This window comes from Sapajus apella, unplaced genomic scaffold (genome assembly GCF_009761245.1).
Source record: "Sapajus apella isolate SASKATOON/1434 unplaced genomic scaffold, GSC_monkey_1.0 scaffold3, whole genome shotgun sequence".
NCBI classification, from domain to species: domain Eukaryota; kingdom Metazoa; phylum Chordata; class Mammalia; order Primates; family Cebidae; genus Sapajus; species Sapajus apella.
In genome coordinates, this window is record NW_022436943.1 from 63296995 (window position 1) to 63320752 (window position 23758).

General features: G+C 47.1%; 2 protein-coding genes across 3 annotated transcripts in view; one reads left to right on the forward strand and one right to left on the reverse strand.

Annotated features, from left to right (window-relative positions):
- Nucleotides 1–3193: 3193 nt before the first annotated feature.
- CHRAC1 (chromatin accessibility complex subunit 1) lies at nt 3194–7827 on the forward strand. Its single transcript, XM_032246707.1, has 3 exons — nt 3194–3543; nt 6248–6374; nt 6981–7827. Exons 1-3 carry the CDS (start codon nt 3397–3399, stop codon nt 7100–7102), a joined length of 396 nt encoding a protein of 131 aa, XP_032102598.1. The 5' UTR covers nt 3194–3396; the 3' UTR covers nt 7103–7827.
- A 9107-nt stretch (nt 7828–16934) lies between these two features.
- AGO2 (argonaute RISC catalytic component 2) overlaps nt 16935–23758 on the reverse strand; it is a 114371-nt gene continuing 107547 nt past the window's right edge. For both annotated transcript variants that reach the window (XM_032247108.1, XM_032247117.1), the window contains exons 18-19: nt 22797–22996; nt 16935–22577 (exon numbers count right to left, since the gene is read on the reverse strand). In XM_032247108.1, the coding sequence (XP_032102999.1) occupies nt 22469–22577; nt 22797–22996 (309 nt within the window). In that variant the 3' untranslated portion in view covers nt 16935–22468. The remainder of the gene's footprint in view (nt 22578–22796; nt 22997–23758) is intronic.

The window sequence follows — 23758 nt, forward strand, 5'->3', positions numbered from 1 at the left end:
TGCACTGGCCTTGCTTTAAAAAAAAAAAAAAAATGGTTAGCACTGCTTTTCCAGTCAAGATTTCCTGCAAACAGCACCTGCCAATTCTACAAGCCTAGCTTCTCATCCCTCTTCTCCTTGACTTCTTTTTGGCTCTTCCTTCCTTCCTCTTATCCTGTGATCTTTCCTAATGTTAACCCAGCCTGTTCTCACACATACTCAAAACAGAAAGACAAGCCACACAAAAAACAATAGCCAGCTGGGGAAACAAAACGTCTAACAGCTTCAAATATGTCATCACTACGGCTTGCTTCCTGTGTGGACCAAAGGATCCTCTCGTGTAGCTGCTTTAGTGTAGCAGTTCCCTGCCCTTGTCTTTTGTGAATGTCCAGGGCTTTCTCACAGAGGCAAGGTCAGGAGGGAAAGACTAGGAGCAGAGTCCTGGGGCTGAATCTCCACCTCCTGTCTGTGCAAACTCCCAGGAGTAGGCTCTACACAAGGCAGTGCCATTTTGTCATCACTCAAGAACCAGTGTGTGCTTTTAAAGTGGATCTGCTACCTTCAAAGCTTTTTCTGAGACAAAAAGTCTTGCTCTGTTGCCCAGGCTGGAGTGCAGTGGTGTGATCTTGGCTCACTGCAACCTCCACCTCCTGGGTTCAAGTGATTCTCCTGCCTCAGTCTCCTGAGTACAGGGTAGCTGGTACTACAGGTGCATGCCACAATGTCCGGCTCATTTTTGTATTTTTATGAGACACAGGGTTTCACTATGATGGCCAGGTCTGTCTTGAACTCCTGATCTCGTGATCCGCCCACCTCAGCCTCCCAAAGTGCTGGGATTATAGGCGCAAGTCACTGAGCCAGGCCCAAAACTTTTTTATTTTTATTTTTTTGAGACGGAGTCTCACTCTGTTGCCCAGACTGCAGTGCAGTGGTGCAATCTTGGCTCACCACAACCTCTGCCTCCCGGGTTCACACATTTCTCCTGCCTCAGCCTCCCGAGTAGCTGGGACTACAGGCACACACCACTATGCCCAGCTAATTTTTGTATTTTTAGTAGAGATGGGGTTTCACTATGTTGGCCAGGCTGGTCTTCAACTCCTGACCTTTGATCCACCTGCCTCAGCCTCCTTAATTTTTTTGTGAGATAGGATCTTGCTCTGTAGCTCACGCCGGACTGCAGTGACGAAATCACTGCTCATTGCAGCCTTGACCTTCTGGGCTTAAGCCATTCTCCTGCCTCAGCCTTCAGAGTAGCTGTGAACACAGGAGCTCGCCACGATGCCCTATTAATTTTAAAATTTCTGTAGAGATGCTGTCTTGCTATGCTTCTCAGGCTAATCTCAAACTCCTGGGCTCAGCTCAAGCGATGTGCCTGCTTTAACTTCCCAAAGTGCGGGGATTACAGGCATGTGCCACCTTGACTTCAAAAGTCTTCATTATTTTCCATTGCTCATAGAATGAAAGCCAAGCTTCTTACCCATGCAGGAGACAGTCCCAGCTACCTCGTAAACAAGTCTCCGGTGCTCTCTGCTTCCGTCACTAAGTTCCGGCCACACTGGCTTTTCGATTCCTTAATCTGCCCGGACATTTTCCTCTCAGGTGTTCTCCCCAGTCTGGCTTGTTCGAAAGCTCACCTTGTCTCAGTCTTCCTGTGTGGTTGGCTCCTTTTCTTTCTTCATATCTGGGCACAAATGACACTTCTCAGAGAGGCAAATTCTATCACTTGCACGTGATTTTGTTTTCTTTGTAGCATTCTGCATTGGAGTTTGTTTTTGAGACTGAGTCTTCCTCTGTCCCCTAGGCTGGAGTGCAGTGGCGCGATCTCGGCTCACTGCAACCTCTGCCTCCCAGGTTCCAGCGATTCTCCTGCCTCAGCCCACAACCACGCCCAGCTAATTTTTGTATTTTCAGAAGACACCGGGTTTCACCATATTGGTCAGGCTGGTCTCAAGCTCTTGACCTCAGGTGATCCAGGCGCGTCGGACTCCCAAAGTGCTGGGATTACAGGCGTGAGCCACCGCGCCTGACCGAAGGTGTTCTTATTTTTCAGTCTCCATCAGACATGAACGTCAGCTGTAAGAGAGCAGGGGCAGGAGCCATGGCAGCCCTACTCACCGGGTGTACCCTTTCGCTAACAATGCCTGACATGTATTTCTGTGCTCAATGATTTGGGCCAGGACCTGAGTCACAGTGGTGAAGAAGACACTACACTTAACATGCTCCAATTCAAACCTATGCCAAAAAGTGCTCCTGTCACAGTGCTCCCTGGGTAAATGGCTCTTTACCGAGGCCTTTCTGCTACCTCAGCAAGCTGTGCTGGTATTCCACGTCACCTCAGCTCCCTCTTGAAATCAGACCCCAAATCCTACCACTTTCCAAGATCCTGGTAAAAATTAAGTTGGACCCCTTACTCCTCCAAGGGCCTCCCCGCTCTAACGGAGTGAATTCTGCGGTCCCCAAGGCCCTCCCTGGTCTGGCCCCTAACCATCTCCTGCCAGTCTCCTCCCAGCTGCTGCTGTCCCCTGGTCCAGCCGGCCTCCTGCGGGCCACGTTCCCAGGTTCTCCTAATTACCTTCTACCTGGTCTCGATGATTCCGCCCTTACGCGCACCCACCCCCTCCCAGCCGGCAGCTGCAGGGATCCTTTTAAAACTGTCCGGGACTCCTTAGCTCAAAGCCTTCCACGACTTCCCATTTTTCCTAGAGAAAAAAATCTATCAGGACCTAGCCCTGGGCTGCCCGTCAGACCTCAGCGAGCACACCCGGCTCTGGACGCCGTGTCTCAGAGCACTCCCGAAGAGGCCGTTCCCGCCGGGCTCCGGGACCATCTCAGGGCAGCTCCCCCGCCCCGCCCCCAGGAAGGCCCTTCTCCCCATTACCCCGCGGCGCAGCGAGCCCAGCCTCGCCGCATCGCCCGCGCTGCTCTCTGCTCCTCCACGGGCCGCCTGGCTGCCGGCGCAGGACGCATTCGCTAGTCCCCCGACGACTTTGTGCTGCAGGAAAGTCCACGGCGCCACGCTCCGTCCCAGCACAGCGCAGACGCTTAACACACATCGCCGAGCAATGAGGCCCGGAGTCAAAGAGCTTTGCTTGCCCATTCGCAGCGCCCTGGACCTCAAAATCCCGTCCAGCGACCACAGCCGGCAGGCGCCCGAGAGGGGCGTGTCGCCCCGCCCACGCCGGGCCTCGCACTAGGGGGCAGGGTCCGAGCGCCAGCGCATGCGCACGGCGAGCGCGCGAGGCATCACGGGGCTCGTAGTCTTCCGAAGGGGCCGCTCCCGGCCTCGCGGCCGCGCCTCCCCACACTACAACTCCCACGGGGCAGCGGGCGCAGCTCCCCGCACCCACCGGCTGGCCTGGCAGGACAGCCACTTCGCGGTCGGGCCCGCCGGCTGCCGCCCGCGCAAGGAGCGGGAAGATGGCGGACTTGGTCGTGGGCAAAGACAAGTGCGGGGAACAGCGGCTCGTCTCGCTGCCCTTGTCCCGCATCCGGGTCATCATGAAGAGCTCCCCCGAGGTGTCCAGCATCAACCAGGAGGCGCTGGTGCTCACGGCCAAGGCCACGGTGAGGGGGCAGGGCGGGGGTGGGGCCGCCTTTGCCCGTTGCGCCCCGCCCCGCCAGGCTCCCGGCACTGCCCAGTCCCCTTAAGCCCGAGCGCCTCCCGCTGCCCTTGCCTGGCTCGCGCGCCCTCCTGTCCCGCTCCCACGCCGGCGCGCGCCGGGGTGTCGGCGCGCCCCCACCCGCGGCGCCCCCTCCCTTTCTCGCGCGTCTTCGCCCCGCCCACCCCATGCCGCTCCCTCCTTTTCTCTAGTTTCTTCGCCCCATACACCGCGCTCCGCTCCCGCCCTTTCTTGCTCTTTTTCGCTCCTCCTTCCTCGCGCACCTTCGCCCCGTCCACCCCGTCGCGCTCCCGCCCTCTCTCGCGTGTTTCTGTCCCGCAAACCCGTAAGCTCCCAAGTTCCCTTGCGCGCCTTTCGTCCCGCCCACCTGTATGCTCCCGTCGTCCCTCGCGCGCTGCGCCCAGCTTCCGGCCCTGCGCCTGGGCTTCGGCGCCAAGTGATGGTGGTCTCGTTTGGTTTCTTTGGCGGCTCTTTCATTCTTTGGCGGCCCTTTCACCCGCGTCTCCCTATTCCTGGCCTTCCTTTTTCTTGCCGTTGGCTTGCTTCTTTGTTTGGGGGCCCTAACTCCTCCAGTGTCCCGTGTGAGGGGCAGCCGGGCGCTCCACCCAAGTGGCTCGAGGGTTTTTTCCCGCGGGTCAGGCGCCAGCTCCGGCGGTCCGAGGCCTTCGAGCTCCCCTGCCCTGCGCCACACCTGGCACCTCCTCTAAGAGGAAGCACATCCCCCAGGCAGAATTTAAGAAAGTTTAGGAAACCTAGTTTTATAGCCTGTTCAGCATCCTCCTGGGTGCAAAATAGATTTTGTCTTTTTAAGAAACACTGCGAGGGCCGGGCGCGGTGGCTCAAGCCTGTAATCCCAGCACTTTGGGAAGCCGAGGCGGGTGGATCACGAGGTCAAGAGATCGAGACCATCCTGGTCAACATGGTGAAACCCCGTCTCTACTAAAAATACAAAACATTAGCTGGGCATGGTGGCGCGTGCCTGTAATCCCAGCTACTCAGGAGTATGAGGCAGGAGAATTGCCTGAACCCAGGAGGCGGAGGTTGCGGTGAGCCGAGATCACACCATTTCACTCCAGCCTGGGTAACAAGAGCGAGACTCCGTCCCAAAAAAAAAAAAAGAAACACTGCATCTTGATAGTGTTAGGCTAGATGTTTTTCTGTTCTGAGACTGGGCCATGTTTCAGCTACACAGTTAAAGGTTTTAACTTGCTTTAGATCCTGTTTCCCAGTCCCTACTTGTATTTAAGTACATAATGTCCCTACAGTGTTCGACCAGAACTAAGGAAAATGGGAAATTACAGATTTCTCGCCTGCTTTATTATACCAGAGCCATGTTTTCCTAGAGCCCAGGGAAATAATTACATATTCAGCATTTCACCTGGAGACATTTGTGTTTTCCTGTACAATTTCATTTTATTAGTTTTAAGGAATTAGGATTTATGCAGGCACTTATGATCTCTAATTTATTTTTTTGATACGGAGTCTCACTCTGTTCCCCAGACGGGAGTGCAGTGCAGATCTTGCTCACTGCAACCTTCGCCTCCCGGCAAGCAATTCTGCCTCAGCCTCCCGAGTACCTGGGATTACAGCTGCCCAGCCGAGTGTCAACTCGGCTGATTTTTGTATTTTTTGGTAGAGACGGTTTCAACATGTTGCCCAAATTGGTCTTGAACGCCTGACCTCAGGTGATCTTTCTGCCTTGGCCTCCCAAAGTGCTGGAATTACAGGCTTGAGCCACCACGCCCATCCTCATCCCTTATTAACTGAACTAGATGCATTAAAGTCAAAACCTTGAGAAAGAGGCTTAGTTCATCCCTGTAAAAATGAAGACCTGGCCCTGCTTTAAGAACTGGGGTGGGGGAGGGGAAGACGATCAAGTCTGGTTGTTGCATTAGGTCTGAGGATTGTCAGTTCCTAGAAAAGTCAGCAAAATAGGAGGTGTGGTCACTATCGTTGTAGGTGAACCACCTTAGAAACAGTGTATGCAAATAGAAGACAAAATGTATTCCTGAGCCAAACAGAATTTTTGAATGGCTTTTTGCTTCGTTTACTCTGGAGGTTGGTCATTAAACAGTTACGATTCGTATTTTTCATAAGTTAGACATCTAAAATAAGCCTCTGGAAAATGCCTGCTTCTCCGCCAATTTTGGTACCGGCCTTGCTTGCTTTCTGACCTCATGTTTTTCTTTTCCCCAGTGATGTATTATTTATTTTTAAGATGGAGTCTCACTCTGTCGCACAGGTTGGAGTGCTGAAACTTCCAACCTCCACATCCCAGGTTCAAGCGATTCTCCTTCATCAGCCTCCCAAGTGGCTGGGATTACAGGCACTTGCCACCATGCCCAGCTAATTTTTGTATTTTTAGTAGAGATGGAGTTTTGCCATGTTGGCCAGTCTGGTCTCAAACTCCTGACCTCAAGTGATCCGCCTGGCTCAGCCTCCCAAGGTGTTGGTATTACTGGTGTGAGCCACCGTGCCTGGCCTCCCCAGTGATTTCTTGTAATTTAATTTGAGAAACCAAGATAATCTGAAGTCCTAATGTAATTTTAAGCCTGATAGAAGCTTATCAACAGCATAATTTTAAAAATTAAGCTCTGGGGGCAATTTTCAAAGCACATCTTTCATTTTACTTTTTCATTTTGTTTTAGGAGCTCTTTGTTCAATATCTAGCTACCTATTCCTACAGACATGGCAGTGGAAAGGAAAAGAAAGTACTGACTTACAGTGATTTAGCAAACACTGCAGAGGAATCAGAAACTTTTCAGTTTCTTACAGGTACTTAGTCTTCTAAACATTCTGGTTGAGAAATGAATAGTCATCAATAGCTACTCCCACACCCCTTGCCTCCCTTCTGCTTTGAAGAAATTAGTTTTGCTACTTTTTCCAAGTCTCAAAGGTACTATGAGCTGTCACTGGAAGATGCTTTTAGTCTTGTGTGAATGTGTTTGTAATGTGGTCCACCTAGAACAATAATGAAGCCAATAGCATGCACAAGATGCTGGTTGGCAGCGTGTGCTGGGCAGTCCTTTCCCTTCCTGCTGCAGGAGGGAAAGCTCAAGTGAGTGTACAGGCCTGTAGTTAGAAGGAGCTTAAGTCTGCCCTGGGGCCAGTTTAGCCTATCTCAGCGAATCGGGCAGGGTTGCTCATAAAGCGGCTCATAGAGACACCATGGTTTGTACTGAGTGGAATGGAAATAGGCCTATAGCATTCGTTAGGAGACAGTGCTAGTTTCTCTGATATTTTACCCAGAAGTATAGCCTCAATTTCATCTTGTTTTGGAAACTCTTATAGAGGTCAAATCAGGAAGTAGTACATTTTGAAATTTGCATTACTGTGTTCATAGTCTACCGTAATTGCTGATGTAAACTTTATGTTTTTAAGACATATTACCAAAGAAGATTTTAGCTAGTAAATACCTGAAAATGCTTAAAGAAGAAAAGAGGGAAGAAGATGAGGAGAATGACAATGATAATGAAAGTGACCATGATGAAGCTGAATCCTAAACCAAAAAAGTGCTTTGAAACCAGCCTGGCGAGGACTGCCCTGGACCCGCTCCACTGTCTCCAAGCGTACACAACACTGCACACCTTTAGCGTCTTCCAGTGCGTGGGATTCTTTCCAGGCCAAGAATGAGTGCCTCATGCACCTACGCCACAAACAGCCAGAGGGAGAGTGACCCAGACAACAGCCCCACGACAGGCCCACTCTGCAGCTCAGGCACCAAGAAAGCAGCCGAGACCGGCAGCCATTGCCGGCTGATCTGCAGCTCCAAACTGTAGAGGCAAGGCCAATTTTAACTTTTAAATTTACAATCAATTTTGAGGAGCTTCTACGTATCAGTTATGTAAATTTTCATATATGTATATTTTGGAATCAGTTCTGATAAACAGATTCAGTTTTAGCTGGTCGTATGTTACATTTGAATTTTTGTCTTTTAAGAAAAGTTGTTCAAATATTTTTCTACTGTAAAGAAATATACTTTTCTGTTAAAGATCTGCACTTATTTTTACAGTAAAATGCTTTATTGAGCTAGTTTTAGAGCCCTCCATGGCTCTGAGGCCTTGGTTACTGCCTACAAATTTTGTGAAATTTAAAAATAAGCATTCTAACACTTTTATTCCCACAGAAGAATTCCAAGTCAAATTATCAAATCAAATACAAAATAAGTCTTACCTCTTGTATAAGCATGTTGTTCTAAAAAATAATTGCAAAACATTTGTATGTTTAAGATCTTACTGTTCTTTGATTTAAATTCCTGGCACTTGTTTTTACTGTCTATAAGAGCAAACCTGTCATAAGCCCTTTTTTTTTTTTTCTCATATAGGGTAAATGTTTAGTTCTTCTTTTTCCATTATCTTTTTTTTTTTTTAAAAAAAAGATTCTCTGTTGCCCAGGCTGGAGTGCAGTGGCGCAGTCTTGGCGCACTGCAGCCTCTGCCTCCCAGATTCAAGCGATTCTCTTGCTCAGCCTCCCAAGTAGCTGGGATTACAGGCATGTGCCACCACACCTGACGAATTTTTATAATTCTAGTAGCGACGAGGTTTCACCTTGTTGACCAAGCTAGTCTCGAACTCCTGACCTTAAGTAATTCGCCCGCCTTGGCTTCCCAAAGTGCTGGGATTACAGGTGTGAGCCACCGCACCCGGCCCTCGTTACTTCTTTTTTAAAAATAAAAAAGCTTATAATTTACATTCAGTAAAGTCACCCTTTTTAGTGTCTAGTCTGTGAATTTGGACACACGTCTGGTTTTATCATCAGTCACTAGGCAGGACGGTTCCATCACCCGTGGCATTCCCCAGTGCCCCTTGTACTCAGACTTGTCCTCTGCCCCCTAGCAGCCACCGGTGTTTTCTGGGCCTCTTGTCTATTAACATTTAATTTTTAGGTTACTATTACTAAATCTTCTAAGAAAAAAAAAAAAAAAAACCCAAACATTTACTTTAAAATAAAATAATTAAAAATCTACTCTTTGTTGTACAGTTCTGAGTTTTGACAAATGCAGTCATCACCACCACCACCACAACTAACAACTGCATCATCCTCCAAAAAATCCCCTTGTGGTCAACGCCTTCCCCACCTTTTACCCTGGCAACCATCAAGCTATTCTCTGTTCCTATAGCAGGTATCAGCAGATTTTTTTCTGGAAAGGGCCATGCGGTAAATAGTTCAAGCTTTGTGGGCGTTTATCGTCTGTGTTGCAGCTACCAAGCTATGCTGTTGCGGTATGCAAGCGGCCAGGTGACACATGAAGGAATGCAGGTGCTGTGTTTCCATAGTGCTTCATTTTTGCAAATTGAATTTTGTGTAATTTTCATGTCATGAAATACTGTTTTCTCGAACCATTTAATAATGTAAATACTTAGCTTATGTGTCATTAAAAAAATGAATGGATTTGGCCTACAGACCAGTTTGCTGACCTGTCTTTTCCAGAAGGTATAAATGGAATCATTGAGTGTGTAGCATTCGCGTCTGCAGTTTTTCTGTTTAGCAGAATGCATTTGAGATACATCCGTGTTGTCACAGGTATTAGAAGTCCATTTCTTTTCTTGCTGAGTAGGATTCCATTGTATGGATGTAATTGTTTATCCATTTTCCACATATAGGGAAAATTACCCATTTGGATTGTTTCTAGTTTTGATGACTATAATTTTTTTTGTTTGCGATAGGGTCTCACTCTTGTTACCCAGGCTGGAGTGCAATGGCATGATTCCGGCTCACTGCAACTGCCATCTGGGTTCAAGTGATTCCTGTCTCAGCCTCCTGAGTAGCTGGGATTACAGGCATGCATCACTATACTTGGCTCATTTTTTTTTGTATTTTTCAGAGAGGTGGTTTCACCATGTTGGCCAGGCTGGTCTCTAACAACTCCTGACCTCAGGTGATCTGCCTGCCTCAGCCTCTCAAAGCGCTGGCATTATAGGCGTGAGCCACCATGCCTGGACTTGATGATGACTATAATTAATAAAGCCCTATAAACACTTGTGTACAGGTGTTTGTTTTTTTGAGATGGAGTCTCATTCACTGTGATGCCCAGGCTGGAGTGCAGTGGTGCCATCTTGGCTCACTGCAACCTCTGCCTTCAGGTTCAAGTGATTCTCCTGCCTCTCAAGTAGCTGGGATCACAGGTGTGCGCCACGCCTGGCTAATTTTTGTATTTTTAGTAGAGACAGGCTTTCACCCTGTTGGCAGGCTGGTCTCAAACTTCTTCTGACCTCAAGTGATAACACCTAATTCAGCCTCTGAAAGTGCTGGGGTTACAGGTGTGAGCTGCCGTGCCTGGCCTGAAGCTTTTTTTTTTTTTTTGAGATGGAGTCTCACCTTCTTGCCCAGGCTGGAGTGCAGTGGCCTGATCTTGGCTCACTGCACCCTCTGCCCACTGCCGCCTGGGTTCAAGGAGTTCTCCTGCCTCAGCCTCCCGAGCAGCTGGGATTAAAGGGCCTTGCTCATGATGGGCTTAGCTGAGCGACTTCTTACTTCATCCTTTCTCATGCTGCAAGAGCAGAAACAGCCAGCTAGCCTAGCTACCATGGCTCTTCCCACTTTTGTTCTACTCATACCTGTGGTTTTCATCCCCCAAACCCAAATCCTCCGGTAGTGCCCAGCTCTGCCAAGTACCTTCTTCAAGGACAGGGCTCTGGACTTCCACCGTTAAGGAATGCTTCTGCTTCGGAAACTGGAATCATAACCTGTGCAGAAGGAAGTCCGTGAGGAATTGAAGAGGTTTGGAAGAGGCAGCTGTAAACAGGAGGACTTTTATTTAATTTTTTGCTGACATACTATGAGGCAAAACAAAATTGACACCATACAAAATAACTTTATAAAATATCATTCACATATTTTATCAGATTTACAGCATTCTGTGCATGTTAGGGGTTATGTAAGGAGGTGAAAAAAACACTATGCCAAACTTTTAGTATTAGTTTATATACACACAGTAAGAAACAGAACAAGTCACTGTTAGGGTTTCCATGAATTTATTGCAAAAATAGTGCAAACTACTTCACCTAGTAAGCTGTAAAAACAAACTAGAAAGGACCCAGCTAAGCTTAAACATGACAATAGATGCTCAGTTTCTCAGCATGTAGCTTTCTTCACCAGTTCTATCTTGACAATCAAGACAACTCCCCATCTGTTCAGTTTAGGGTGAGTGCTGAGGAATAGAGAAATGTGAAGACGGGCTCTCTGGAGAGACCAGAGGCTCGGGCTGCCTGATTTCAGCAACACACTTAGGATCATGCTACTTCCTCAATCACAACTTTTCTGAGGTCTGTGTTGAAAAGAAAAAAAAAAAAGTGACATGATTTTTAGCCTTGACCTTAGAAATAAGTTATCCAACCTCTTGATGACATGGAGAAACGAATTAAGAAAGCAGCATGAACAGAAAGGATTCAGAACATTATTGTCTGCTTATCCACATAGTATCCGTCTCCTCAGGTGTATGCGGCTAAAGTATTATTCTAATACAGGGCAACCTTCGAGCCAGATATTGCAGCAAGTTAAATTTTTTAATTTTTGTTTTTTTTTAGTTTATTTTTTAAGGATACTATATCTCTACAAGAGTAATTTTTAAATTTCTTTCAACAGTCTATTGGGGTCCAAAAAGCATATATCTAAACAAAAATAACAAAAGCAAAACAAAATGCTACATGTAGAAGCTAAAGAAAGAAAATGCAGCATATTCAGGTTCTTTTTCTTGAGGTACCTATATAAATTTAATCACCTGCCCCAAAGTCCTCTCGTTAGGTTAAAAACACAATGCGTCCTGGGGGGCCAATTGCAGGGCACGCCTTATTACTGAGAAAGTGCAAGAATGCTGATCATCTTATGCAGCATACTAAAGGATGATTTACTCTTTACAAAATAGAGCTTAAGTATCAACCTGATGGAAGTTAGAAAATTAAAAACATTTAAGTAGAATCATCTCTCTCTATTTTTGAGATCCTGCAGCAACAAGCCTCCCAAATCAACTTTCAAAGTTCTGCCAGTAAGGAATGTTGGTTCTCTTGTAAAATTCAGAGATCTCTTTAAAATAGTGAAACTATGTACTACAGGAAAGATCCCTAATTTGTATTTCTTATTGGTATAAAATCAAATTCTTAAGACTCCAAAACACTGTTACCTCCAAAGAATTAAGTAAAAAAAGATCGCCATAGTAGGAAAAGTTCTAGAATTGTAAACTGCCAAATACAAAAGCATGGTAAGTCATCACCCTATCTCAATTTCTTACCTGTCAGAAAGCCTTCCCAACTCACAGGCACATGGGCCACTGCTGAATGCAGGCCTCCGCCTCCACAAAGCCACGAGCTCTGGCTCGCCCCTTTCTGTCCATGGTCATTAGCACCTCCACCAGGTAGGTCAGGAGAGATGAAATCGACAACAGTCCGTTTGCTGCTTATGAAATAAACTCTTATAAAATGTGCTAGAGGAAGAGGGTGTATGAATGGCCAGAAAAGCAATGATGAGCGTACTTGGGAATTTTTCTGGCCACCCCTCCACTGGCACAGAAAATGAAGTGATGAGCTGTAAATATGTGCATAGAGGAGTTTGGACTTTATTGTTTGTAAAATGTGAAGATTTGCTCTTGGACATTTTTTTTTTCTTTTCACGGGGGGCAGTCGGGATTCTAATACACTGTAGCAGTTGGCTGGGGGAAAGTCTATCAAATTCCACGACCAATTGGACTTTTCTCCCCACCTGGAATATAAAATATGTAGTCTCATACTGATTTTTTTCAATGCATGGGGGTTCAACATAAAAGGCACAAATAAATAAAAATATCATTAAATAAACGGAAATTACAATTTCAAGTTTCATGTGGAGTTGTATCTCACTGTTTTGGTTACTTTTTCCAATTTAATTTGACAGACTTAGTAATAGCACCCAACTGTTTAACTGAGGTAGATCCACATTGTAAAGAAAGCTGGGTCCCTTCCATTTTATCTCTAAATTTATGATGCTTTTATGAAAACAAAAATCCATTTAAATCATATGCAGAAGAAATGACAGGTGGTACTACCTGAAGAAAGCTTAGAACATGAGCAGGTTTGCAAATAAGACCTACGCCCAAATTGCACTCTCCATCAGCCATACAGAAATCTCAGACTGGAGGGGGAAAAAAAAATCAAACATGAAAAAAAACAAAAACAAAAAAAACCCTGAAAAAGTCACAAGACTTTCAGAACAGGTCTTTTTGACTGACTGTCACAGAAATGCGCAATGGTCCATTTTCATCAAGCTATGGCAATAGCCAAGCTGGACGAGAGAGACAGAGACAGAGAGAGAGAGAGAGAGACAGAGACAGAGAGGTGTATCACCGAATACTTCCCTTTTTAACTCCAGAAAAAATAACTTGAATTATGATACAGCATCTCGATCTGAACAGTTTACACTCACTCTGCCTAATATTTTTGCATACTCTGAAACTCACAAATTTAACATCTGATTAAGGCTTAATTTAAAGTGGCTTCGCCACCTAGTATCATGCAAGCATGGACATCTTCAAGACACACAGCATGGTATTCAACTAAAGACAATGACATGAAGCCTCAGAATTGTATTTAGCAGGTACTATAATTTTATAATTAATTTTACAATTCATGTAGCAAATGGAAAATCATACAGAGAGGCCAATGTATATAAATAAGAGTTTATACAGAAACTGTCAATTTACAAAACAGCACTGCATGGTTTCTATATTGCAAGCACAAGACATGGTCAACAGTTCCACCGTACAGGGAGAAACAAGCCCGTGGACAACACATAGAGTACCACCTGAAACGAGGCCCTAGAGCTGCTCAGCTTCTTAGAAAATAGTGAACTGGTCATTATACATTTTGATTCAAAATGTCTTCTAAAGTGTTTTTACTGTGGGAGAAAATTAAGAAGGGGCAAAAATCCATCTATGGAACTTCGGAATTCATTTTTGGTTCTTTTTCAATTATTTTATAAAAATAAAATAAAACTAGAAAAATTGATAAAACTAAGGGTTAAAACCCCTCAATATGTATTAGGTAAGTAATCTGAAGTGTACCAGAGGTAAGAAAAAGCTGGATTTAGATACTACATTCTTTTCCTGTATTTAATGAGTAATTAGCCACTTTGCTGCACAGAAACTTATAAATTATTCTCTCAAAACTTTTTTAAAAATAAAAACTTGCTTGCCTCTACAGTTATAAAACATGAATTCATACCTTTAACAACTACATTAAAATCCACTATCAAACTCAGGCCTGGAATTTCAACGCCACGCCACCCTCCACACTAGGGTTTCAGTCACGCATGTTTGTTTGGCTTTAAAGAGGAATTGGAATCGCCGCCACAGCGCTCCCTCTGCAGCCTGTGCCTCTGCGGAGGGAGAGGCCATTCCTCGAAAGGATGGAGGGTTGGGGGAGAAAGAGGAGAGAGCCAAGAGGAACCACCAAGAAGAACTTGTTAGGTATTTAAGAAATAAGTGGCCAGGCGCGGTGGCTCACGCCTGTATTCTCAGCACTTTGCGAGGCTGAGGTGGGCAGATCACGAGATCAAGAGATCGAGACCATCCTGGTCAAGGTGGTGAAACCCCGTCTCTACTAAAAATACAAAAATTAGCCTGACATGGTGGCGTGCGCCTGTAGTCCCAGCTACTAGGGAGGCTGAGGCAGGAGAATCGCTTGAACACAGGAGACAGAGGTTACAGTGAGCCGAGACGGCACCACTGCACTCCAGCCTGGTGACAGAGCGAGACTCTGTTTCAAAACAAAAAAAAAGGACATGGGATTACTTCCCCGCTTAAAACCAATAAAATCACCCCTTGACAGGGAAAGGTGGCTTCTCATTAGGCCACTGGCCAAGAAACTGCTCAATACCTGGCTTGAAAAAGCTAGAGATAAAAATTGCCTGTCGGGTAAGTCAAAACTCGTGTCCCACGTGCACAGTTCAAGGTGACAGCACACCTAAGTAAGCGGTTTCCTAGGAAGCCACAAAACAGAGCAGCAGCAATGAAGAGCGTTCCAAAATGAGGGTCACAGGACTGAATAGCACCTTACAGCGGAGGACTTCACACACATTCTACAAAGACATGATTCCAATTCCTTTTAAAAAAAAACCTACTTCCATTACAATAAATACTCTTGTCAAGTGACTATGAGAACAAGACCACCAGGCTTTGCTGATGGTCATGGTCAACGCCTAAGAGATGGGTCTTGCACCAATCTCCCGCGATCCTGGCAGAGGGGGACTTGGTCAGGGTATGGGAGAAACCACGCGACTGGAACCAAGTGTTTTCCGAGACCAAGTGCGTCCTCCGTGGCTCCAGACCACGTGGCATCACAGTTTACAAGTCAGGGGCTGAGGAGCGGAAAGAAAGCTTCCAAGGCTGGAGGTCCATGCCTGCCTTGTGGAATGGCACTGGCTTAGTTCCCCAGAGAAACGCAGCCCCACATGATTCTGAAAGGACACTGAGGACCGGACTTTAAAGGCACAGAGTCTAAGACTGGGTCTTCCAGAACGCGATCAGGCTGGCGCTGGTGGAGACCAGAGGAAGGCCTGGGCACCACCGGCCTCTTGGGACAGAGGGGCCTGCCCTCTCCCACCCAAGACTGCACACACAACTCCCAGAGTTCAAAGGAGCCCTGGACCCCTACACGAGCACCTGATCTATGAAGTCGCCTGCATGGCGCCCCGCTGGCCGGTGGCATGGGGTGTTCTTGGGATCAACTCACTCATTTTAAGGACCTTGAAGCTGCAGAAAGAACTGAATGAGAATGGCCCCAATGTCCAGTTCCTGGAGACACTTGGGGGAAAGAGTTAATATTTGGTGTTTTAGCTTTAACTCCAAACTACTTAAATCCAAGGTGGTTTTAAATAGGAGATAATTCAGCCTCTTCCTACCCCCCCAAAAGGGAGTTGGGGGGGTGAGGTGAGGACTTAACCCTCTAGTCATACCACCCGCGGCATTTAAAGACCTAACAACACATCTAAAATTTCCACACCAACCAGTAAGATAGAAACGTGTTAACAAAAGCACCAGGAATCCTCAGTTCTCTCACTTCTGAGTAAATTCTTAGGAACGCTGAGACGGTGGGAGACGCAGGTGAGGGAAGCTTGCGGTGGATCTGCGAGCCGCAGCTCCATGACCAAGTCGAGGAGCGAGCCGCTGCAGTCTCCCCAAACACCCTGGACCAGATTCGGGCAGAAAGCCCGAGGCCAACCCGGTGGAAAGGAGCAGCCAATACCCAGGGCGGCAGGCAGTGGGACACCCACCCCCCACCCCGAGTGCCCAAGCCTCCCGAGCTCTGTTCACATGGAACAGTGTGGTGGCAGAATGACAAAACATTCTGAGAGACTGCAAAGGACACTTAGCTATTCCGGAATTCAAGCGCTCAACACAGCGTAGAAAGCATGAAACCCAGAACAGCAGCGTTAAAGGCAACCGCTTCCAGGTAATGACTGTGAACCCCCAGGGCCAAATTCAATGTCTGCTGAGCCGCCAACATGAGGGCGGGGGGGCCCCCTCCAAACACCCAGGCGCCTCCAACTGTAAGACCATCGCCTGTCAACTCAGGAGTAAACTGATGGAGATGTTTTGCAGAGAGCGCTCACCTGAAGATGGGGGATCGCAGGGAACCCAAAGCAAGAAGCGAAAGAGGCCCGGGTCCGCAGCACAGTGTAGGGGGAAATGACATTTCTGACAGCAAAGTGGTTAATCATGGGGAGGGGTGTTCAGAGCCATCCGCGCTCCCAGAACCGACTTCCTGCAAGTGAGCTGTGCAAACTTCAAACACCAGCTGTGGGCCCTGTGTTCATTTCAAACAAAGGACCCTGGATTAGAACAGAAGACTTTGCTTTCAACCCTTAGTTTGTTTTGCAGTAGAGAGTGAGAGTAACCCAAGGTCCCAAAGTCAAAGGCCAATGGCATCTGCATCGTCCTTCAAACCATGCAACTATTTTAAATCTATTACTTGCATGAGAGTTGGTGTTGAAGCACCTTCGTGATTTTACAGAGCGTATAAAAGGGAGGACAGGATAGAGGAGGCCATTTGCAATCCATTTGTAGGTAAAGCAGAAAAAAAAGTGCTTTCTTATATTAAACAGGAAAGTGGAAAGCCGGGTAGGACACAGGCTATCTCAAGGTTTTGCCACGCGCAGCCCTGCGCAGATGCTCCCGCCAGCAAGAAGGACAGCACGCTGTCCCGTGCAGAGAGCCCTCCCATGCTGTTCCTGCCGGCCGGAGAATCCTAGCATCTCAGAGCTGCGAGGCACGGAGGCGACCCTGGCCCACCTGACCCAGCAGAGGAGGAGGGGGCTGCCTGTGGGTCACAGTATGGCACACACATTTTCAAGCCAGAACTGAACAGATAGATGTTCACAATTCAGTTTATTCAGGCAACGTCTTGGCTGTTTTCAGTGTGGACAGCTACACTTAAGAGCAAACATGATGAATCTACTGGGAATTCAGAGGTAGCCTTTAACTGCATTTTTTTTTTTTTTTAACTAAAAGGTATTTAGGAACCACCTTCTGTAGTAATTTGGCTAAGCCAATACATTCACTTTAGACAATAACATGGCAAAACACATCCAAAGAAGCGTAAGCGAGGGCACCGTAATGGCACTGCTGTGACTCGGACACACGCACAGACTGGTGTGGGCTGAAAAACTCCTTGCTAGGTCTGACACAGGGTAGCCTGACCACAGAGTGACACACGGGGGCTACGGCACACGCTGCTACTCTGGCAACACGACCGGCACAAATGATGGCTTTGACACAACAGTGACCTCATGGCTTAAAAATGACTCTGACCACAGAGAGGCAAAGGAGGCCCTCGCGTTCTAGCAGCAGGCACAACAGGTGCCTCCCGTCCGGACTGCCCAGCGCTGGGTAGAACTCGGAGACCACGCGTTGGAGAGCGATGGCAAGCGACGAGGAATCAAACAGATCAAAACAGCATTCACAAGACTGCAATGAGCCTGCCTAGGACTAAACCATCAGGCATCAAGAGACCATGTTCTCCCAGTAACAGACCTAAAACTTCCCTTCAGAAGAAAAAGAAAACGAGGCGAATTTGTCCTTCATCAATGGTCAACAGACACAAAGCTCATGGGCGGAACAAAGTTAAGTCCACACAACTCTAACACATAATACTGAATACGAGGCAGTGTCTCCACAACAGAGCCCCGTGTGCATTCATATCACTTCTACCAGAAATCTATTTACAATCATCTCAAACAAGTACAGCAGATGCGAAGCTGGACATCGTATAAAGAAGTTGTCAAAAAATCAGTGCAATTATTTTGAGTTGAAGATTTTCCTTACAAAAGAGAGTCAGCATGTGTGTGTGTGTAACAGGGGCACCCGCATGACAAAGTCACATGTGCACTGCATCTACACCGAAAAGCGTCACAGCAGACGAAACTGCTGGCGCGGCAGCTAGAGCGCAACTTCTCAGTCACTTTGGGGAAGGGCTTCAAACATAAATAAAATACTCGCGTTCTGCAAGTGAGGCGCATGAGCACTGAGGAAGTTTCTATTTATTGTACATTCCTTTTCTCATGAGCGTGAGAGATGGGTCAGAGAGAGGTCACAGGAGAATGTCGTATGGCTTGTCTGGGCCACTGGGATTGTCCACTGTCTGGATTATGTCAACTTCTAAAGCTCCTGCTAATGGAACTGCCTTATGTGTAGGAAAATGCCCATGAAAAATCCTTTTGACTGCCCAGCGGGTCACGGTCCTGCTGAAGGACACACCCAGTTCCCAGAGGCGCAGGGAACAAGCCACCAGCCACCAGCACGAGCAGCCAAGAAGCCGCCCCAGCCCCAAGGCCTCCCGGGGACATGCCGGTGTCTGGTCACCTGACTCAGGGTCAGTCAATCCTTAGCATATTGTATCAAATATATAATTTGACTGAAAAACTGCCTTGTAAAAATAAAATTTAAACCACCCTGCAGACCAATGTAAAATTACACGGCTGCATATATAAGAAAAACAATTCATCCAGAAAAATCACATTTGTGGCTTTCAAAAATAAATCATCCAGCAAACTTGAAGGTAAACATTAGGTAATTTATAAAAATTGGGGAAATAATTCCTATCATATCCATTAGGTACCACATGCATTGGAATATCTGTGTTGGCCAAACCAAACCCGAGCAGAAAGAAAAAAATAAATAGCAACACTTGCATTTAACAGCAATAAAAGTAACAAATAACAACAATAAAAACCCCAGCCACTAACCCCGCTCCAGGAAGTGAACTGACATGACCTGTTCTAACGCGCAGTCACTGGGGTAAACATTAGTGATAGCAGTTTAGGTCAGCCTCTGACAAACAACGCGGCGGTCACTGCCTGCTCCCTACAGCTCCCTCTCGGGCAAGCTGGACAATGGCCACGCATCGTTTGTGATTCTAGAGTGCAAACGTTCATTCAAAGGAGTGTGAGACCACCACTGAAAAGCATCATCATCTTCAAAGGGCAGACCCTAACGTGCTATCAAAATTCTCCATGTGAAGACGGCTTGAACCAGAGAAAACCAAACCCTACGGAAAATAATCCCCTTCTAGAAGTACAGCTATGCATGCCCAGTTTTACAAAATCTCTCCAAACCAGGAAAATCTGAGCTTGGGATACACAAACAACAGGTTGGTGGCTTCCCACCACCGAAGGTCTCTCCCCCGAGGGCAGCTTTCCACGGCTCCCCGGGTGTTCGTGTCCATTAACTGCTTTGCCGTTACAGCAAGAACTTGTCAAATGGGACAGGTTAGGGGCAAAAGGATGGGAGTACATTAATGCTTTCAAAAAGTGAACATGTAAAAATATACCAGGAAGAGTCCCAGTACAGGAATCAAATTGGGAGACCTCTTTTAAAGAGATGAGATAAAATCCCAGTTTTTCTTTTAAACAAACCCAGACTTCTACGTCGTTATTTTCACATTCAGTTTGCTTAAAGCAAGGCACACCTTACTTAACAGTGGGATGGGGACAAAGCCAGCGAGTGGGCACCCCTCAAATCTGAACAGGCCCAGGTATTTTGGGGAGGACAGCCGTGGACAGGGAAGGAGGAGGCCCCAGGCACCTGTACAATCAGTTGCTCAGACGCTGGGGAAGGGGCCGCCTCTGGCTTCCACGTGAATAGGGCTGGGACCTACCCTAATGTACTCTGAGGTTGTACACTGTCTCAAAATTTAGCCTAATGATGCAGGGATTGCTAGAAATTTGAGAAAAACAACTGTTTACCTGAGAAATTGTAACTACAGCCATTTAAACTCTGAATCATCAGACATGTACAAAGGTGTGCAGCCGACCCAGCTGGAGATGTTTGGTCTATTCATGTTTTTAGTATTATAAGTTTTATAAAACAGGCGCAGGGCTATAAGAAGTACCCTTCTCAAAGTACTTTGACCCACTAAAAGAAAACTTTGCTTCAAAAGGATTTAAGAAAAAAATTGTAGTTCTACTTTTCTGCCAGCTCAGTCTGTCCCATGCACCCACTCAGGAAGTATCCCCTCCCTGCTGGGGGTTGCCAGGGCTGGGTCCCAGACCCCAGGGAGCCCAGGGCCGCGGCCATCACTTAGAGGCAGATGCCAGGCCAGCCATGAAGTACCTCCTCAGGAGGTAGGAGCAGGCCCACAAATCTGCATTATAAACAAGAACCACCACCATCCCCCGGACAGAGAGCCTGATGCAGGTGGAAGAAACACACCTTTGAGACACATGGTTCCAGATAATTCTAAAAATGGCTGGAAACTAATCTAATTTCAGATGTGAAAAGTTTATTAGTCAAAAGATTCCCCCTTAGCTTGAATGCATCTGTTAATTTAAGCTGCGAGCGTCTCTGTCTCCTTCTGAAAACAGGAGAAAGTGCCCTGGCCTACAAAACAACAGGGAATTGCGACTTCTTAGAGTGGGGGCTTCTGTCATTTAAAAAGATAAAAAAAAAAAAAAAAAAAAAGATACAGCCAAAAGAGACTAATGCCGTTAGTAAGACACACACACACACAGGGACACACACACACACACACACACACACAGGGACACACACGCCACTCTGAGTACACATCTTCACAAATAATAGTCATCCCTTTGTCATTGCCGCCAACATCCAGGCGAGGCTCCGGGGACCCACCAACCCGTGGCTCGCCACCCCTCCTGCCACCTCCGAAGCAGCTGAGCACAAAGGCGGAGGGGGTGCCGCTCAAAAGCAAGCAGCTCCTTTGGCACCCCACCCCACCGCAGTGCCGAGGTAAGTGTCACGCAGGGCCGGGGAGGGGACAGCAGCAGGAAGAGGGGACCTATGGAGCGCAGAGCAGCACTAGGGGAGGCTCGCCTCCTTCCTGACGCCTCTAATGGAACATGGATTGGAGTCTTACTGAAGCTGTACAGAGACAAAAAGCCCACTTAGCACAAACAGTCGTCTGTTCTTAGCTTTCAAAACCGTCCGTGGTGTCACTCTTAGTGCAACGGTTTCTAAATTGGCACACCCACGTCTGGGGCCCCCAATGCAAACCCCAGCAGAATGCCCCGTGCCCTCTGCTGGCCTTGCCATCCTCGGGCCTCCCAGGGCCAGGCAGGCTCCTTCACTGTGACCGACGGCCTCACACCCAGCAGAGCCACCACCAACAGCTTTCTATGAATCTCAGTGCATACATCTATGAACCTCATCTGACAAAAGCGCACACGGAGCGGGGAGAGGAGTGCGCCCCACACATGAATGTGTTTCCCAGCAATGCAAGAATAAATTACTTCCACTTGTGCTTCATTAGCTGAGTGACACACGGGGATGAGGCGGCAGGGAGGGTGGCGAGCAGTGCGGAGGGCACACCCGCCCCTCCCGAGGGTACAGGCTGCACAGTCTCCACGGGGGGAGGTGGGCTGCTGTCACGTTAAGTCAATTGCATATTCCTGTACTTAAGCACTAAGAACTGAGAGGCGGTCCCACCCCCAGGCTCCAAAACACTCTTGATATGCTAAACAGATCACAGAAGCACCCCATAGTCAACAAAATGAAAAAACAGCATCTATCTATCACATTAATACTGCAAACCAGATATATATATTTTTCTCTTACATTAAAGACATGACAGTGAAAAAGGATTGTACTGTATTTACCACCACAGACCCGTATTCTTTAGAAACTTTGGAAAATAAATGTCACAGTCCTATAGGACAAATCTGATGATTAGACTGTCAGTATATTGTCTTTTTTCTTTTTTTTTTTTAAATACATTTTTATTAAAATGGCACTTGTCTGCCAACCTCTCTGGACCTGGAAATGCTGTAAACACACGGGGCCCACCTTCTGCCACTGCTCCTTGGTTCAGGCTGGGTGAAGGGCGGTGCTGGCAGAACACGGCACCTGCGGACGCCTCTGCACGGCCACCTGCTCTTGGCTGAGGAGCTTGGGTGAGCCACGCCTGGAAATCAGCTTTAGTGACAACATCAGAATGTTCAAGGCTTTAAAACCACAACTGTGTTTTGTGTTGCTTTCTCTCTCAGAAGATTCACAGCTAGTTTGAGCCCATCAATTTCATAGAGAATCATGTATTAAAAACAAGTAAATTGAATGACCAAATAAATTAAAAATGTTTTAAAGCCCTGAGTTCATAGACTGGTTTTAGGAGATTTTTAGGAAACACGGGACTCTATTTTAGTAAGCAGCTTATAGATTTTAGCAAACCATATTTCCTACGACATTGGGTTCTCATACAGGTCTGCAGTTCAAAATCCAAGTTTGAAATCTGGGACGGAAGGCATTCTGGAAAACGGAGAATCTAATAAAATCAATGACGTCTCATGTTCGATGCTGGCTGTCACGGAAGGGCTGGCCGTCTGTTGGTCTGAGTGTAGCTGGTCTCGTGAATCCCCCTCAATACACAATCGCTAAACACTAAAACATGTCAAGCAAAGTACATGGTGCGCAGAGTGTCTTGGTGAACCTGGACCGCCTTGGCCAGTGCTTGGTGGTCTCGCCCGTTACTCTGCCCAGAGGTATGGCTTCCTTCAGCACTGCAGGGATAAGAGAGAGAGAGAATGAGAATACGCCGCCTTAATGTGCCATGAGGCGGTGCAACAATAACTAAGTCAGGATGGCATGCGGGGCACCCCTTCTGGAGTGCTGGCTCCAGCCGCTGGGGCCCTGCTGCTTCGCCTTCCGGAAAAGCCGCTGCCAATACCCGTGCCAAAAGCACAGCCCTGCCGTGACCTCCAGCCAGGTGTGCCACTTACCTGTCATGTTCCTTATCCACCAGGTGGTACCTGGCCCGGAAGGCCACCAGGTGAGCGTAGTATGCTGGCGCCGGGATGGACACGGAGCGTGTGCAGCGCACGTAGGTGTGACACAGCTGGTAGGTTAGAATCTGCAGCTCATCAGAGGAGAAACGATTGTCATCCCAAAGGACGTGATAGTGCGAAGGCCTGCTTGTCCCCTAAAAGCAGATCAGAAAATTGGATAGTTGGACTCCCCATCAAATCTTTAAAAGGATACTGTGTAAAAAAAATTTTAAAAAAGGCTGGGTGCAGTGGCTCACACGTGTAATCCCAGCACTTTGGGAGGCCGAGGCAGGTGGATCACCTGAGATCAGGAGTTCGAAACCAGCCCGACCAAGGTAAAACCTGTCTCTTTAAATAAAAAAATGCAAATTTTTTTCAAAAAAAGGATACTGTGGAAGAATATTTATATGTGTATTATTAAAAATGCATCATAGGCCAGGCGCGGTGACTCACGCCTATAATCCCAGCACTTTGGGAGGCCAAGGCGAGGGCATCACGAGGTCAGGAGTTTGAGATCAGCCTGGCCAACACAGTGAAATGCTGTCTCTACTAAAAATACAAATTAGCCAGGTGTGGTGGTGCACGCTGTAGGCCCAGCTGCTCGGGAGGCTGAAGCAGGAGAATCACTTGAGCCTGGGAGGCGGAGGTTGTGGTAAGCCGAGATCGTGCCACTGCACTCTAGCCTGGGCAACAGAGTGAGACTCTGTCTCAAAAAAAAAAAAAAGGGGGGGGCGGGCATCATAACAACTATATACAGCAAATGGCCCCACATTGGTAAAACTGTACATATTCACACATCAAAAAATCATAGCAAAAATACAAAGCAGTATTAAAAGTGGATATATACAGTTGACTTTGTAACTAAAAAAAAAAAAGTAGATGTAACAAGGACAGTGGCATTGATGTATATTATGTTT